The 17,937-nt window shown below is 39.6% G+C and overlaps 1 protein-coding gene across 1 annotated transcript; it reads right to left on the bottom strand.

Annotated features, from left to right (window-relative positions):
* Positions 1–229: 229 nt before the first annotated feature.
* Positions 230–4,691, bottom strand: rpl8 (ribosomal protein L8). Its single transcript, XM_084724835.1, has 6 exons — positions 4,563–4,691; positions 3,782–3,925; positions 3,540–3,681; positions 2,046–2,264; positions 1,804–1,919; positions 230–426 (listed from the first exon to the last, which is right to left on the bottom strand). The coding sequence occupies exons 2-6, from the start codon at positions 3,917–3,919 to the stop codon at positions 268–270; spliced, it is 774 nt and encodes a 257-aa protein (XP_084580961.1). The 5' UTR covers positions 3,920–3,925; positions 4,563–4,691; the 3' UTR covers positions 230–267.
* Positions 4,692–17,937: the final 13,246 nt, after the last annotated feature.

Raw genomic sequence — 17,937 nt, 5'->3', positions numbered from 1 at the left:
ACATGCATCGTTACATTATGTGCACAGCTGCATGTCAACAGCTTAGCGTTGCCTCTTCTGGAACCATGGCAAAAAAAAATTTGTCCCTATAAACCTAGTCTTATATCACAATATCGATACATTGCCCAGTGATCACTGTATCACTTCAATATTAAATGTAAAAATGTCCTATAATTTGACCGTGTGTGTGTGTGTATTGTAGACCCAGAAATGAAGCAAGAGAGCAGAATTCTTTTGGACCAGGTTTTATTATCAAGAAAGTCAGATCTAGTTCTCCTTCTCCTGCACGGTCTTTGTTCCGCGCAGTCTGCCTGTACGTCTGGCGGCGATGAGACCGACCTTGCGACCAGCAGGTGCATCCCTCCTGATTGTTGAGGGTTTACCAATATGCTGATGGTTACCACCACCGAAGGGATGCTCAACAGGCTGTGTGGAAAGAGAAAAAAAGGACATCAGTCAGAGGAAACTTGACTTGTTATATTGAGGCTGTATTCTCAGAAAAACCTCCAGCTTTCCCCTCTGACTTCCACTGATGTGCCACTTCAGTGCTTTTTGTTCCTCATCTTGGCTACCTTGCTGATGAAGTTGCTGCTAGGATGTTTCCCAAAGACTAGATTAAAGTGAAATTTAGACTAGTCCACTTTCCTAAAGTTAAGAAAATATTCAGGAATGGTTATGAGTTTGGTTTGCAGACTGTGGCTAACGTTAGCAGTGCTAGCAGCAGCACTCCTTGCAAGTTAACATCTACATTCCTGTGCAGAATGTGGTTACATTCCAGTTTATTTTCACACAGCCTATATAAGTAACTTTCTAAATCAAAATTCTGACAAATTGTGCTAGTTTAGATGGCATCTATGCCTTATTTTCCACCTTACTGTGGCAAGTGCCTGCCTGCAGGAGCTGCATCTCCAGCTAGTGACGGATGGCTTTGTAACATCTTAACATCTAACAGTTGACCAGCCTTGTACATGCACTACTAACACATTGTACATACAGTACTAACAGACTAGTATTCCTATCAATGTATAATCGATTTGATGAGTAACCACCCACATTCCTAGTTGTTACTATAGCAGCAACTTATTTTCATTGTCAATTAACCTGCCTATTATTCTTGCAAATAATTGATCTTTTAGGATGAGGTCAGAAAATTTTGAAAAATACTCATAACCATTTCCCAGAGCCCAAAGTGATGTCTTCAAATTGCTTCTTTTGTCCCTTTACAGTGCAGAACCCAAACACACTAAATTATCACCATAAACAAAGAAAAGCAGCAAATCCTTGCATTTTTTTTCTTGAGGATGACTCTTTGAATCAACTAATTGCTGCAGCTCTAGCCGTCACAAAACCATCCAAAACAACCTGCCTGAACCAGCTGGTGAACCACTCACATCTACAGAGAAGTGCTCCGTTCAATATATGCAGTCTGATAAACTCTCTAACTTCAACAGACCAGCCTGTCTGCATCTCTCTCCTTCAGTTTCACAGTATCAAAACTTCTTTTTCAGGACATCAATATTCTTTTACATTTCATTAGTCAGTAAATTATTCAAGAACCATATTAAATGATGTCCAGATTTGGTAAGTACTACCCTTTTTATGGGACCAACACTTACATCCCAGCTTAACTGTATTTCTTACATGCACCTAGTAAATAACACTTGCCAACTATCCCCCTCTCATCTCACTACTGTCTTCTACATCAATCTTTGAAGGCTTAATTTGCTGCCCACTTATTGATTCTATCAATCAGATTAACCTGGTTTGTGTCACAAGCAACATAGCTGCAGTATGTTCACTTACGTTCATAGCCACACCACGGACACGTGGCCAGCAGTTCCTCTTGGCCTTGTACTTGTGGTAAGCACGACCAGCCTTCAGGATGGGCTTGTCAATACGACCACCTCCAGCGACCACACCTGTAACACACAGGGGAGAGCTGGTCAAAAAGTGCACTATAAGATGCTTCTCAGTTCTGAGAACGGTTAAAGTTTCTTAATGTCAAAGAGGAAACACGAGCTCTGCCAGACATTAAGAGTTCTTACCAACAACAGCTCTGTTAGCAGAGGAGATAACTTTCTTGGAGCCTGAGGGCAGCTTGACTCTGGACTTCTTGGTCTCGGGGTTGTGGGAGATGACTGTGGCATAGTTTCCTGAAGCACGGGCCAGCTTGCCTCTGTCGCCAGGCTTCTCCTCCAGGCAGCAGATGATGGTACCCTCAGGCATTGTGCCAACGGGCAGGACATTACCGATGTTCAGCTGAGCTGTGGGATGAAACACACCAAGTTAAACCATGGGCTTCACACTCAAACGTCACGCCTCCAACCAACAATGTGACCTCAATCTTATCCACTTCCTAACATTTAGCATTTTAAGTATCAACCTGCTGTATTAAGATTTTTCTGACATTAAATATCATTATTTGATGCCACATCTTGTGGGACGACAAATCTAAAAATAGACCCAGTGTAAACATGTACAATATATACAAGACTCTGAAGCAGCATAAATACATACAGAGCCAATCATACCACAGATGCTCTAAAACAAGGCTGAGATGCATCCAATATAGCTCAACTATTTCAGTTTCAATGTTTGTCATAGTTTCACCTAAAGCAGAAATTTTGCAGGGTTGAGTATTTGGCACAAGGCCCAACCCTCACCCTGGAGGACCTGAGGTCTGATGGAGACTGATCATCAATGCCTTGTGTCCAACCAGGGATGGAGATGCTTAAATACCAAAAGTGAAATAAAACCACAACAGGACTATTCATATATTAAACATGTTTACAGTTGAACTATCCCTTTCATGTGCAATTTTACATATCAGTCTCATGTTTGGATAAACCCCCAAAGTCAGTTTTCTTCCAACATTGTAACTGCAATCAACTAACTAAATCAGATGTAATACTATCTGTGCAACACTTCAATACAACTAAAATACAACTGCATCTGTAATCATTTATCTAAAAGACCAAGATTTTTAAGTCTCAACAGCAGTAATGCCAGAAATGTTCAAAATAAGAAGATAAGGTTGTATCCTATACAAAATCAGATTTAAACTCTTTTCTTCATCATCTGAAGAGAAATATTCAGTCAAAATGTGCCTTCTCCTGCCCTTAATTTAGGAATAACATTCCAGTGCACCATGGTCTGTGCAGGGCAGGTGACACACTCAAGTGGTTTTCATTACAGTTTTGTGATGACTTTGAGAGTTGGTATAAACTTTACAGGATGCGATGCTGTTGTATTGCATCGTCTGCAATGATGCAACTTAATGTAAAGCCAAAACACTATTTCACTGTGTCACTAACGCATAGACTTTTTAAACAAGTGCCCCAGCAAATATTCACACAGTTTATAAATCCTATTACTATCCGTGTGACTATTTGAAGCTTGTGCTTTATCCTGATAATGTATGCTGACAAAAAAACCCCCAAAAACTCAACTTAAAGAATCTCAGTCAACCAAGAGGTCTGATTTGACATATCAACTTTAAGAGAGCAACTCTGCTAGCAAGTCTACTTTCAGCCTCTTACCCTTCTTGCCGCAGTAGATGAACTGTCCAGTGTGGATGCCCTCAGCAGCAATGAAGAGCTCTGTCCTCTTCTTGAAGCGGTATGGGTCACGGAAGGCCACCTTGGCCAGGGGAGCACCACGGCCGGGGTCATGGATGATATCCTGAAATTAAATAAACCAAAAGAAAATGTCACAATGCACGCCAGCAACAACCAGCATCACCTCCATCTGAACCCTCAAAACAGTGACAACCCTGACTTACCTTCACAATCCCCTTAATGTAACCATGGCGTTCAGCGAAGTCAACGTGACGGAGTCTAGCAGCACCTTTCCTGTGCTTGACGTGGGCTTTGAACACGGAGCCCGCACCTTTTCTCTGTCCCCTGATCACACGTCCCATCGTGTACTGAAACACACCACAGACAGCGTTATTTACCAGCTTGACATGTGAATGCTAACTATTGAGCCTCTGGCTAACATGAAGTCGCTGTCTTATGAACACATTCAACTTCTTATGGGACTCAACTTAAAATGACACGATAGAAATTAGCTTTATAGTACAGTAGAACTCAAATATTACCTCACATGTTCCTATCCTTCCTGTCTACTACCATCTTTAACTTGTTAGCTACTATTAGCCTAATAAGCTAAGTTAACTACAGTAACTCACTGAATGATACGGAAGGCAGTAGCCTATAGTTTGACGGCCACAGAACAACTTTAACTTCAACTTTAACAGTTGTGTACAGACTAAATTATATGTATCTTCTCAGAAACGCTCTCATCAAACCAGATCCGGACTGTCTGTAGCGGCTGCCGGCCTTTTAGCTACTACACACCGCTGTTCCAGCGCCATGTCACCAAGTGAGCAACACAATATCACTAAAATGCTTCAAAACACTGGTCGGACGTTAAAATACTTAGTAGGACATATTCGTATACACTTGTTACACATTTAGAAATGTTGATTTACAGTGGATGAACAAACAAAATAACGATTTAAAGCAGATTTCAGAAAGGGAATCGGTCAGTAGATGTCCTACCTAAACTCCGTTGACGGAAAGAGGAAGTACAAGGGAGAAGCGGAGGTTTTCTTCCGGAGAAATCACCGAGGGGGATGATGGGAAATGGAGGCAGACAAGCTGAGAGGGCCCTACCTGCGAAACGTGGAATGGGGCAGAGTCGGAATAAGAAAATGGGGTTAGCGCATACATTTATTATAAGAAACTATTACCTATCGTTACCTATCATTACCTATCATTATCTATAAGTCACTCTGTATATATGTTATATTATACGGCGCTGGTTGCTGACTGGAGGACCAGAAGTACGCCGGGAGCTGTGACGCATGTGTTTGACCACTGGGTTGTGCCAAAGTAGCGTTTTCTTTTTCTTTTTCAACACCATAGAAATAATGAATAAAGAAAAATATTAATAATAATAAAAAGTATACATCTTAAATTAACTCCAAGCGGGATTTAAATAAAATCCAATAAAAATAAATCAGATCTCAAGGAACTTCTGTTCTTCTTCTTCTTTTTTATTTTTATTTTTATTCTTCTTTTTTTTTTTTTTTTTTATGAATTTTAAATGCTATGAAACAAGGAGCAGGGTGAGAGTAGAAAACAAACTTCCAATTTCAATATTTGGTTAATACAGAAAAACAAATAAACAACATTTTAACCCGTTTTTTTGGTTTCTTTTTAGTTTGCCAGGCTGAATTGAATAATTGAATGAATCAATGATACACAGACCAAGCAGCTTGAAAAAAAAAAGTTTATTTATGTACATAAAAATCACCTATAATCCAAGTATTTTCCCATAAAAATGAACAAAAATGCAACTTTCCCCTCCAAAAAAGTAACAATATTACAGTCATTATACTATTATTGTTGGCTGGAAAGTGAGATTTATTTTTCACATCATTATATATGTAATAATATATCAGCCAATACACAATTAAATTAAGGACACAAACTTAAGAGATTCTGATCAAATTATCATTTAGTTTTACAGCCTCACAGACCTACATGAAACCCAGCAGTGTTGTTTCCTATGAACTTTTATGATTAAAATGTCATCTATGGGCTCATCAGATGAGATTAAGCTTGACTGATGACCATATGTTCTGACTACAAACAGCATCAGGCTACAAGTGTTTTTCAATGGAAGCCAGTGATGTGAAGCTAGAATCTGTCATCTGCCACTTGTCACTGCATGTCAGGTGTGATACGCTACAAATTGTTGCATGTCGGGCAATTGAATAATTTGCATAATGAGCTAATTAATTGCCTTGCATCAGAAACAGCTTTATGTACGTTTTATTTTAATAAATAATTCTGAGATGACCTGTCCCCCAAAATGTCTGTGCACGTCCCTGCATGATTTACATTTTTTGCAGCTTAATACTTCTACTTCACTACATCTCAGAGGCAATTATTGTACTTTTTACTCCACTACGTTTGGCCTGGTTCTAGTATGTACCATGTCTCCAGCAGGTGCTTCTACCATACTACTGACACTAGGGGGAGGCCTTGCTTTAGTTTTCACTAAATGTGCTGTTCAAGCTGCAGCCAGCTCTTCTTTGACTTCCCAGGTGTCACTGGTAATTTTTTATCTCTTAATATATATTTTTGGGCTGGGACTGGTGATGAATGGTATGATAGAACACTAAACATTAAAGGTGCTACACATGAGCATGTGACCATTGTTACTGTGAGGATGTTAACAAGCTGCAAAGCAATACTGTGTATACAGTACAACTCACTTCAGCCATAGACTGTATCTTCAACAGGATTTCAACCTATTTAATAAGTCAAAAACAGTTGATGGCTTCAACTCAGTATTTGGACTGCTGTAATTGCTTTTTTTTTTCTTCCAGCTGTCAGTGTGACAACAGATTTGTTGATGCTGGTTTGAGATCATGTTCAGTATTTTATCATCTCTGATGTTTAATGAGTTTGGTTCAGAGTTTGAGTCTCACCACAGAAGAAGAAAAAATGTTGAGCAACAGATGGTTCCTCTCCTGGGATCAGAGAGAAGAAGAGCATTGCTGTGATTAATGAGAGCTCACACACAAACACACACACACACACACACACACACACACACACACACACACACACACACAGGCACAGGGCTGACACTGCAGGTGATAAATATGTGGTTCCGTTATTATGATGCTGCATTGTTTTATACAGTCCCACTGGTATAACATGCATTAATACTACAAACACACACACACACACATGCACGCACACACACACACACACACACACACACACACACACACACACACACACACACGCACAATTTTTATCCCGTTCTTTATTCTTTTCTTTCAGATACACACCTCTGCAGCTTTGTATTCCTGTGAGGACACAGATTTTAGTCTGATAAAGATGCTCCAGTTGATCAAAACAAGCAGATGTTTGTTTAATGACTCAATCTGAGCTCTTAAAAACTCTTAAAATCAGCTTTATGATTTTTTGTTTGTTTGTTTGTTTTTGTTATTATTTGCATAGCGCAGCAAACTTAACTAAATACAAACACTTAGAAAAATTAAAAGCCTTGGATGGGTATTTATGATTTAAGGTGGTCAAAGTCAGATCGAGTCTAATATCCTATGGAAGTTTGTTCCAGCTCTGTGATCCACAGTAATTAAATGCTGCTCTTCATCTTTAGTTTGCACTCTGGGAACAGTTAGCAGCCTAATGACCTGAGAGGGTTCATCTTTTAAAAGATAGTCAGAGATGGACTTTAGTCCTTAGCCAGTTTAAGATCGATAGACAAGCAGCAGTTCTTTAAACTCTATGCACACACACCACGGTGTGGTGTGTTTGTTTTTTTCACTTTTAATTTGTTTAATAATGCAGTTTAAAAAAAAGAAAGCCTGTATTTAGATAGGACCGCTGAAGATATGACAGGAAAAAGGTATGACACGCAGCAAAGGGCCACAGGTGGAACGTGACCATCTTAGTTGCGCAATTTTAAGGTGTTTTCACAACTGTAGTTCGGTTCATTTTGGTGCAGATCAAACGAAAAAAGCAAAACATGTTGCATTTTAGTTCTGGTCAGGTTCCTGTTCACATTGACTTTGTACAAGCAAACAAAGAGGAGTAAACATGAAGTTATGCAGATGACAGGTAACTTGTTGATCTCGCTGCATCATCAGGACTCACACAGGGAAATCAAAGTCTAAATTCCAAATTCCAGTGACTGACGCAAGTTTATGCATCTCTTCTAATGGGTGTATTTATGATATCTGGTGTAACATAGAGCTTGTGAAGAGTAACATTATAAGCATTATTTAACAAATTGAATAGTGATGAAAGATAGAAGAATAATGATGAAAAGCCAGCCACTTGTTTTCACGAGTTGGTGGAGACCAAAGACAGAGATAAAAGCAGTTAGACATTCATCAAATGGACACAAACATGACTCCATTGGGATGATCATGTTGCTCTGTGTCTGCTGGGTCTGTAGGGAGATTTTGCTAACATGCTAGCTATATCAGCTCAATTAAGTGACAATGTTGAACAAAATCTACAGCGTTTACTGTGCTAGTTGATTAATCGCGGCTAAGGTTTGGTCTGGAAAAAGAATGTCTGCTTTTGGATTCGCAGAGAAACTTCCAACAGGTCTGCTGATCGTCAGTGGCTGCTGCTCATTGTCTGTATATTTAACTGTTAACTGGGTTACAAACCATACGGCAGTGTATCATCTCCGTATGTAACATGTCATCTGCTGAGTCTTCTGAGTAATGTCTGCTCTTGAGGTGATGAAAAAAAATCGTTGTTTCTTCACAAAGAGGAACATGAACTCATACTGAGACTCAAGTTTAAGCCTTAAGACATAAAACATAAGGAGCGGCTGTGGGTCCAGGAGGAGGTGACCTTTGACCTCTGACCTCCCCGTGGTGGAATAACCTTTGAACTCCATAAGAAGGAAAATGCAGAGAGCTGCAGATGTGACAACAGAGCTCCATTCTGCTGTCTAACAAATAAACACTGCACCGTGTGTGTGTGTGTGTGTGTGTGTGTGTGTGTGTGTGTGTGTGTGTTAGCCTCCTCATCATTAATACAGTTAGTGTGTGTCAGATCTGGGACAAAATAGAACAATAGAGATGAAACACTAACACACACAGACTGCTCTGTATATTTTACTGTTTCTGTTGGAGGAGAAAAATGTTTCCTGTCCCAGTTCTCTCAGATTTAACCAGAAAATGCCCAGCAGTGATTCGTCTCCTCTCTGGCTGCTACAGTTGTGGACCATTATTAATGACATGTAATGAGACACAGCTGTAAGCAGAAGTCAATCAGTGACTTAATTATTTAATTAATGATTTCAGATAATGAAGGGAAAGATTGCTAATTCATTTACAAGTAAATGTATGGACATTTTTGGAGAGTGTGTTCTCTGATACTGCGTGACCAAATAGGGCTACTAAGCCAAAATCGCCCCACGCCTCATTGCCGTTCCTTAGGCCTTACCAAATATGTACATGGGAGAAGTTAGTCTTAAGGGTTTTTTGCTAGAAAGGCACCTAGAAGACCCTTTAAAGCGATAGTTCACCTAAAAATGACATTTCACTCAATATCTACTCACCCCTGTGCTGATGTGAGGATGGGTGTAGCATTTAGCATATGCCTGGAATGCCTGGAAGGCTATAAAGAGGCAAAGTCCCTCCCCTCTGGCGTGCACCATGGTACCTGACTCTGACTTCGGAAGAAATATGAGATGTATTCAGTGGCATGAGACAAAATATGTTTTTCTCCCATTTGAATTGTGTCATGAATTACACATATCATGTTTGGCAATTTATAAGATAATTTTACAAGTCAAGAAGAACAGCTCAGAGAACCGTATCTTCATCGACACCAACGTGGCTGTCCCTAGTAATGTTGTCTTACCTAAAGTGTTTTATCCAGTGACGTCTGGTCCTTTTATCAGCCAGCAAACGAAAACACACAGGCTTCATAGCTTCAGCGACTCATGTCACCTTGTGAAGAGAGAAATTCATGTCATATACACAACTTCTCAGCATGTAGTCTTTCTAATTACATATCTTTACAGTCTTCATTTTTAGTGAGATTCATGTTAGCTGCATTTACTAGTCTGTCTGCTAGCAGAACAACTCATTTGCGGGGGCAGTAAACACTTCCACGCTAACAGCGAGCTCTGCCACTCAGACACGTCACCGTTACACTTTGGTTGTGTTGTGGTACTTTCCCAGGACATTGCAAATAAAACGTGTTTTGATGTCTAGTAGCGCTATGGAGCTATTTTTCAATGCACCTGCACAGCTGGTGACACACGACCTACAAATGGTTTTATACTGTTCCACTGATAAACAGCTGGCAGTAAAATGCCAAGATAGGCTACAATGTGCCAACAAATGCAAAGAAGAAGACTGCATGTTATTGAACATGAATGTAAATGCTGTATTTATGTACTCTTTGGAGAGAAGTGATAGATGCTTAGTCTTTTCTAAGTAATCCAGGCTGCTCTGTGTGAACAGCAGCTAACAGGCAAACCTAATAGTACATGAATTAATAAAAAAATATTAACCAAACATTTTCTCTAATTCGCCATATATCTCTGCATACATGACATCAACAAACAAGAACTCCTCAACTCTTGTAACAAAATTTTCTCCAACTTTCAGAGTTGTTGTTGTTCCGACTTGATGGGGTGTTTACATGAACTTTTCCAGTCAGGAGCTCATTTTTTCAATTATTCTGACACCACAAGAATTCAGGATAACAGTGCTGCAAAAACATATGAAGATCAGTTTTGTAAATGTTTAATGAGGAAGGAAATGAACTCTAACACATTTTTCAGGACACACACAATGTGTTTTGGTAAATAACACTGAATGTAAATGTTATTTACAAATAAACTTCACAGGACACCAGGTAGAGAAAATGTATTTCTGTATTGGATTTTGTGCTGATTGGTTAACTGAATGAAGGTTTGTGGCCTCCTGAGGACACTGAGGTCATGTCCGCTGCATTATTGTGGGAATTTAAGTGTTTTAACAATCAGTAGGAAATCACGCTTATATTTTTAGGCCAATTCCTGGTGGGCTTTTATCAGTCTCTCTCTGAGCCTTATTTTACCAACAGAATGAACTTACTCCTGATCGTCAACTGTTAAATATTACAAAATAAGAAATTCAGTCCAACAGGAACGATTGTATTCTCTCATTTTTTGTGCTCTGGTATGTGCATGAATGTGTGTGTGTGTTTGCTATCAGTCTATCAGTCTCTCCCATGGCCACCATGGGAACTGTGGACAGGAAGGACAAATTTAAACTTTAATTAGTCATGGTATTTATATATATACACACACACACACACACACACACACACACTCTCTCTCTCTCTCTCTCTCTCTCTCTCGCTCTCTCTCTCTCACACACACACACACACACACACACACACACACACACACACACACACACACACACACACACTCACACAAACATACACTGTATGTATAGTTGTGATTCATATTTCACATTTGACCTTAATGTTTATTTTTCTGTCTGTCTCTGTTTCTCTTTGAACTCTCATCATTTCATCACTCAGCTGATTTAGTGGCACTACTTTTTCCAGCAGCGCGTATCGATACGTTTCCTCAGCAGGCGGTGAGGAAGCTCATCTGAAAAGGTTTGCTTTATTAAAGTCTATGTTTCTGATATGAAGATTTGAGCTCAGTTATCCTGAGAAGTGTCATGACGTCTTTTTTTTCGAAACAACTTTTTAAGTCATCTATTGTGGTGGCCCTATGCCTCAAATGTTTAATTATTAATTATTAAGTATTAAGTATTTTATCTTTTTTTTTCATTATTTTCTTTACATTTTTGTTTTATGGTCATAACCATATTGATGTGTTTAACTGATGCGTTTAAACTATATTTTATTCTTGTAAACACTTTGTAACATGTCTATAACACACAATAACACAAATAAATAAACTGATCAGGGCAGACCAGCAACTATTCTGCAAGGTCAAATGACTGATTTCACAAATGGAGTCTTGTTGGTTTGAAGAGAGCAGTGAAAATATCCTAAATAGTGTGTACACTTAACTGATATTGTTACTTTGGCAAAAATTTTCTGCTGACCCTGTCCACAGTAGTTCATTACTTAGCTTCCTCTCTGCTTCTCCAAAACTGGGGGTGTGTTGATCAGCATCTCCTTTAGGTAATACACTGATAACCCCTCTTCAAATAATCAAAACTATCCGTTTAAGCGTCCCTCTATAAATAAAATGATGGTTCCATATTTAAAGTAAACACTAAGACATTCCTGGATTATTCTTCTAGAAAATAAAAAAGTCATGAGTCCTACTCCCAACAGCCACTGGTTCACTGCATGTAAGCCAGTTGCACATAAACTAATAAAATGTAAATTTGTTAGGGAATCTGAAACTTGAAAGTACAATTACCTAAGGCAGGTTGCGTCTTGTTATCTAATTTCCACCAACTCAATGTCCCGCTTTGTTCACCAGTGAGATTTTTTTGCTGAAAACAGCTGTCTGCTTCTACCCAAAACAAGGAAGATGAGAGAGCTGAGGGTGAACAAATAAGTAAAGTTGTGTGCAGTAAAATCAAAACAATGAACTGCAGAGTCTGTGTGACCCCTTTCACACATAGTGGTTAGTTTTGATAAATTTCTGCTTAAAGGGATGGTTTGAATTATCTGAAGTGGGGTTGTGTGAAGTACTCATCAGTAGTCAGTGTATTACCTACAATCGATATCAGGCGCCATGCCCCCAGTTTGAAGAGAAGAGTACCAGCTCAGAAGCTAAGCCATGAATTGCTGTGGACAGAGTCAGCAGCGAAACATATTCTATCCACTTTAAAAATCCACTTTAAAAAATCTGCCCAAGAGAATATATATCAGTTTAAGTATATGCTATATTTAGAATATTTTCACTGCTTTACCCTGCTGCTTTTGATGGGAAACTGATGGGTAAGATTACTGTTTTTGACAATGGAGTCTGGTTGCTTTGGAAAGAGCAATACTTTGCTTATATGACAGCAGTTTCATTGGAAAAGGCTATCTAATGGAATGCAATGCAATCCAATGGAATGGAAGGAAAAGAGGGAACAATATTCTCAATATAATATACAGTTAAAGTGAGTTTTTGTTTTTTTTAGGTGGAGTTTTTTTAAGCAACTGAAATACATTTGCTGCTGACCCTGTTCGCAGCAGTACAGTGCTTAGCTTCTGTGCTGGTGCTCCTCTCTGCTTCTCCAAACTGGGGGTGTGTTGACCACCATCTGCTGTAGGAAATACACTGACTATCAGTAAGTGCCTCATATGTCTTCATTTCAAAATTTCTGAACTATTCCTTAAATGAAATTGACTCAAATGAACTCACAAGCTCAAAAAACCAAACTGTATCTCAGTGTAGGAAAGTATGGAACAGTTAAGTATGTGCTGTGTACTACTGTGTGTGTGTCATCACTACTTAATAAGAACTTGGATGGAGTCAGTAGGGACCAAACATCTAATTTTGTCTCGATTTCAGCCATCATGTTACTACAAGAGCCTGTCTGTCTATCTGTGTCTTTTTCTGGGTCTCTCGCCCCTAGACAGAACAGCTGTTTTGCTCCAGAGGCATTGTGGGTCTGTGTTGCTGTGGCGATGCCTCCAGTTACGCCAGCTGTTCTACTTTCTGATGTCAACATCGCTACTGGCAACCACGATGAGAACAACAACAACAACAACAACAACATAATTTTCATAAACAGTCTCTACCACAGTGAGGAGTAAAACCTTCATTTGCATAATTACAGGATATTCTGTGTGTGTGTGTGTGTGTGTGTGTGTGTGTGTGTGTGTGTGATGCCCAGTCATTACAAACCAAAACATCTCTTTGTCTTCTCCCTCAACTTGCTGCAGTGTTCACACACTCTTCTTCTGACTGAAGGAAAATGTTTTGTTCAAAATAGAACCCAGCTGCAGTTTTCAGAGTTTCCCTCTGATGGCGCTAAATTGGCAGGAAGTGACCTCACTACAGCTTTAGTCTCTGATTGGAGGTCATTCCTGCAGCTCTCAACTTACAGGATGTCCCATTCCTGCCATTCTGTCTCACTTCCTGTTTGTTTATTTTAACCTGGAAAATAAATAGCAGGAGAATTGGAAATCTGGAAACTGGTTACTATCGAGATTCTACACACACACACACACACACACACAAACACACACACACACACACACACACACACCAAGTGCAGCTGTCAGCTGGTTGAGAAGACTTCCTTGTTGTTTTATAAAGCGACGAATGAACAGTAGAGATGTTGTCAGAACAACATTCGGCAAACATCATGTTTAATGTTCAATGATCCGCTCTAATCCATGAGGTTTTAAAAATAACACTTCGCTAAATTAAACCAAAGGAAACGTAGGCCCGTATTGTGGTTTGGACTAAAATGAAAACATACCCAGTTATATCTAAGTCTGGTTTAGCTGGTTGGTTTTGATATAAGTCTTCTGTTGATCTGCATATATATATATAAAGACTGACTTGTTAGGTGCTGATAGTACGAGAAGGGCTGGTTAATACTGAAACTTGCTCCAGAATGACTTCACCAGCGCAAAATGGCAGCGCTCGGATCCAGGATATTTTGTCCAGTAGCAATAAGTGGAGACGCGTCGTTCAACTTTCTACACAGTCTACGGTCCAGCCTCCTTAATTGTTTCTGTATCAAAACTGAATTTCCTGATCGAAGAGCAAGTTTTTGTTTGTTGGAATATGCTGAGGACATGGCCTTAGTTGGCAATGTCACAGTGACCCTCTTTCTGACATGGAATTGGGAGGAGGCACAGGCAGGGTTTTCCTCATTTACCTCTACATTTAAAGAGGGAAGAAAAACTGCCCGTGGTTATATCAGAGAGACAGAGAGAGAGAGAGTGTTTGTGTGTGTGCGTGTGTGTCTGACCAGGGTGTTCTTTGTCTCTTTGACAGAGGTGAAGGACAAAACTCTTATTTTGACAGGAGGTCAGCATTCAGTGTCTTTATTTTGACGTCTTTACACAGGAGAGGCCTTGACAGAGGTGAACTTCCTGTGGTGACAGGAAGGGGGAGAGACGGAAACAGAAGATGAACCAATTTCTGTCACCGCGGGCAACAGGTGCCAAAATCTTCCTGGCCGATCAACAGAGTGCCTCACTGTCACAAAGCAAAGAGGAAGTTCTGTGCAGCCGCTATGGTTACTGAGGTATTAACAACCAAAAACTGCTGAGAGGAAGCAGCAGTCAGTGTGCTGACCTTTGACCTCTGACTGTATCTGACTAATGCATTTTTTTCCAACCACAGACACATTTCCTGAAACTTTAGAAAAACTAAAATCACACAAAAACCTCATTCTCAGATCCAACCTCAGTCGGTTTGACCACATAAATTACAGATATATTCATATATTCACTTTGAGCAAATGTGGCTACAAAATGAAAAAATATATAATGATAGTAATCAGAATTTATCTGAGACTAAATGAAATATCAGAAATATGTTTTCTTGCTGGGTTTAATTTGAATTTTAAGTTTATTCATTTTGCGTTACAGCAAGACATAACAAGACTAACAAGCACTGCGACCAAAGAGGGCCCTGAGTTAAAGCAACACCAGGGTCTAATTTTAAGAAGCACTTAACCACTCATGCTAGGGTGAGGTCATCAGGGTCTAATGTTAAGGACAGAGGGAGTCATTGTACTATACTGATTGTAAAAGTCCCTGAGATAAATTGTGATTTGTGATGGGATATATATGTAAATAAACTTTTGCTTTACTCTTTGTTGGGCTAACTAGCGGGCTTTAGAGGAATTGCCAATATGTGTAGCTAATTAGCCACAAATATGATCCTTTGAGTCGACATGATTCATGCCTTTGGATTTCTGTGGTGTGCAATAGCTGCTCTAAGGTTTGTGGCCAAAGGATGGCAGCACTCACACCTTTATTTAGTAATGTTAGTGCTCTGTTTAAACCAGTAAGACCAGTAAAGAGATCATGACAGTTACGTAATTCCCAAACGCAAGTGTTACCATTCATAATGACCCAGACAAATGGACTTAGCAAAACGACTTTTAAAGTATTCCTGTAAGTAAGTAATCCAAAGTATTTAGAATATCTTACTTAGCTTGAGTGATATATTGGAATACATAACTAATTACATTTCCGGGCCTGTTTTCAGTAATCTGTGGTATCTTAGTTTAGCATGTTAGCATTTGTTAATTAGCACTAAAGACAAAGTACAACTGAGGCAGATGGGAATGTCATTAGTTTGCAGGTATTTTGTCAAAAGTATTGGACACATTATTATTTTGGTGCTAGATAAAAAGCCCAAGGATCACGAAAGCAAATACTGTTCAACCAGAAGGGGACATGAACATCTCAACAAAATTTAATAATAATGCACGAGAGAGTCCTCTGGAAAGCAGGAATGTGATCAGTAAAGTTCATGACAACCAGGTCAGTATATGTTGATCTACACCACAGTGTTTTGACAGACTGACTTCATCATCCTGAGGCCATTTGAGTGTGTGTGTGTGTGTGTGTGTGTGTGTGTGTGTGTGTGTGTGTGTCATATGACAGCCATTTTGCATTCGGGTCACCATGTGATTCCTGAAGGACAAACAAATAGAAAGAGGTCATTTCACTGTTGAACTGCTTCGACACTCAGTGAACTAAGAGTCTGTCCACAGTCATGGGTTTTGAGTCCTGGAGGGACGTAGGCCGCATGACAGGGAGACGTACAAGATGTACTGAACGGCACCACATCAACAATCAGACTAATACTGTCTCTGATTTAGAGTCGACATGATCAAAACAAAGTGACTGACTGATGTCACTCGGGGTGGAGATGCTCATACGGTGGATCAGCTCTGCTGCAAATATTGGGGTACATCTCAATATTGCAGGTTGACCAGAGGGAAAGTAAGTCTTTTTTCAGAGGACGAGGTCCTTAAAGTGCTTATCACTGCTCACGTCAGAGCCAAAGTCTGTTATATCATTAAGAGATGGATTCATATTTTTTCTTAAAATAATAATAACATGTCCATAGAGGGCATTGTAATCATTCCTGAGGGACGTGGTGGAAACACTGTCCCAGAAAACACAAAGAGAAAATTTTGTGCTAAAAAGACATTTGTCTCTCTTCGACTGCTGAATATTGACTTCAGCTGAACTTTGGGAGAATTGTCCCCTCCTAAGTCCTGCCTGCAAACCTTCTCCTTTCCTGTTTCCTGTAATTATGTGCTAGTCTTGTCTGTTGAAAAGAAAACCAAATTTTAAAGATGGATGCTGTTACCTCAGTGGTTCCTATATGTTAAATAGTAAACAATGGTGCTGTCTTTCTGTTTTCAACTGACTGTCAACCGTTTCTTTCAGCATCACCATAATCTTTCCCCAAGCATAAAAATTAGTTATTGTAACCCAAGTCATGCTCTCTCCGTCTCCCTGAACCTTTAACACAGTGGTGACCAGCAAGAAAATGTTTTGATTTTTGAAATTTGAAAATGACAGGAAGAGAATGAAATGAAAATAGGATGAGCCACCATTTGTCACCCGGGTGCCAAAACGTCCCCAGTGACGGATGATCACTCGAGTGCATCACTGTCAAAAAGTAAAGAGGAAAGTTGCTATGGTTACCGGGGTAATAGTCAGTGTGCTGAACTTTGTTTCTGACTGTCTCTGACTGATGCAGATTTTTCCAGCCACAGATACATTTCCTGATACTTTATGGTGATGACACTTGTCTGCTTCCTTTCTTCAACCGTCCCCTGCCAGTGTTGGTTTCTTTTAGCCGTGACCACGATCTTTCCCTAAATTCTAACAAAGTTGTTATTCTAACTCAAACCATATTGCTTCCATCACCCTAACCAAGTGGTTTTATCCATATTTCCCCTATATGATATGGCTAAACTCAACCCTACTCTCTTTTGGTATGTCTACTTTTTTTTCCACCACAGATAGTGCTCCCTCATTGCAGGTGGAGCTGTGTTTGCAGGCTGGTTGGTGGTCTGTGTGAGTGAAGTTGTGTAATCAAGCTGTATCCTGCAGTGGAAATGTGGCTCTTGTGCTTAAACCCGCCCAACTAAATCTTCATTACATTGGCACCCAGTGTTGGGTAGTGTCACTTTTAAAAGTAACCTGTTACACTACAAGATTACAAGATTGCAGTAACTTACCAGAGTACTTTTGCATTACCAAAAAATGAAAACGCCTTTGTGAATCCTTGTGTGTGTTGGTTATATTGTCCTTCCGACCCGCCAGTGAACTGGTCAGAGGCATTTTACACGGTTGCCTCTATGAAAACAATAACACACGGGCTCGTTTAGCCTACGGTATATCATGTTTCAACAGTAATGAATCAGTTACCTTCTCAAAATAAATGCCTATGTAC

The sequence above is a fragment of the Lutjanus erythropterus genome, chromosome 8 (assembly GCF_056507025.1).
Source record: "Lutjanus erythropterus isolate fLutEry1 chromosome 8, fLutEry1.hap2, whole genome shotgun sequence".
NCBI lineage: Eukaryota > Metazoa > Chordata > Actinopteri > Lutjaniformes > Lutjanidae > Lutjanus > Lutjanus erythropterus.
Note: the sequence above shows the minus strand (reverse complement) of the source record. Positions and strands in the feature narration are given on the sequence as shown.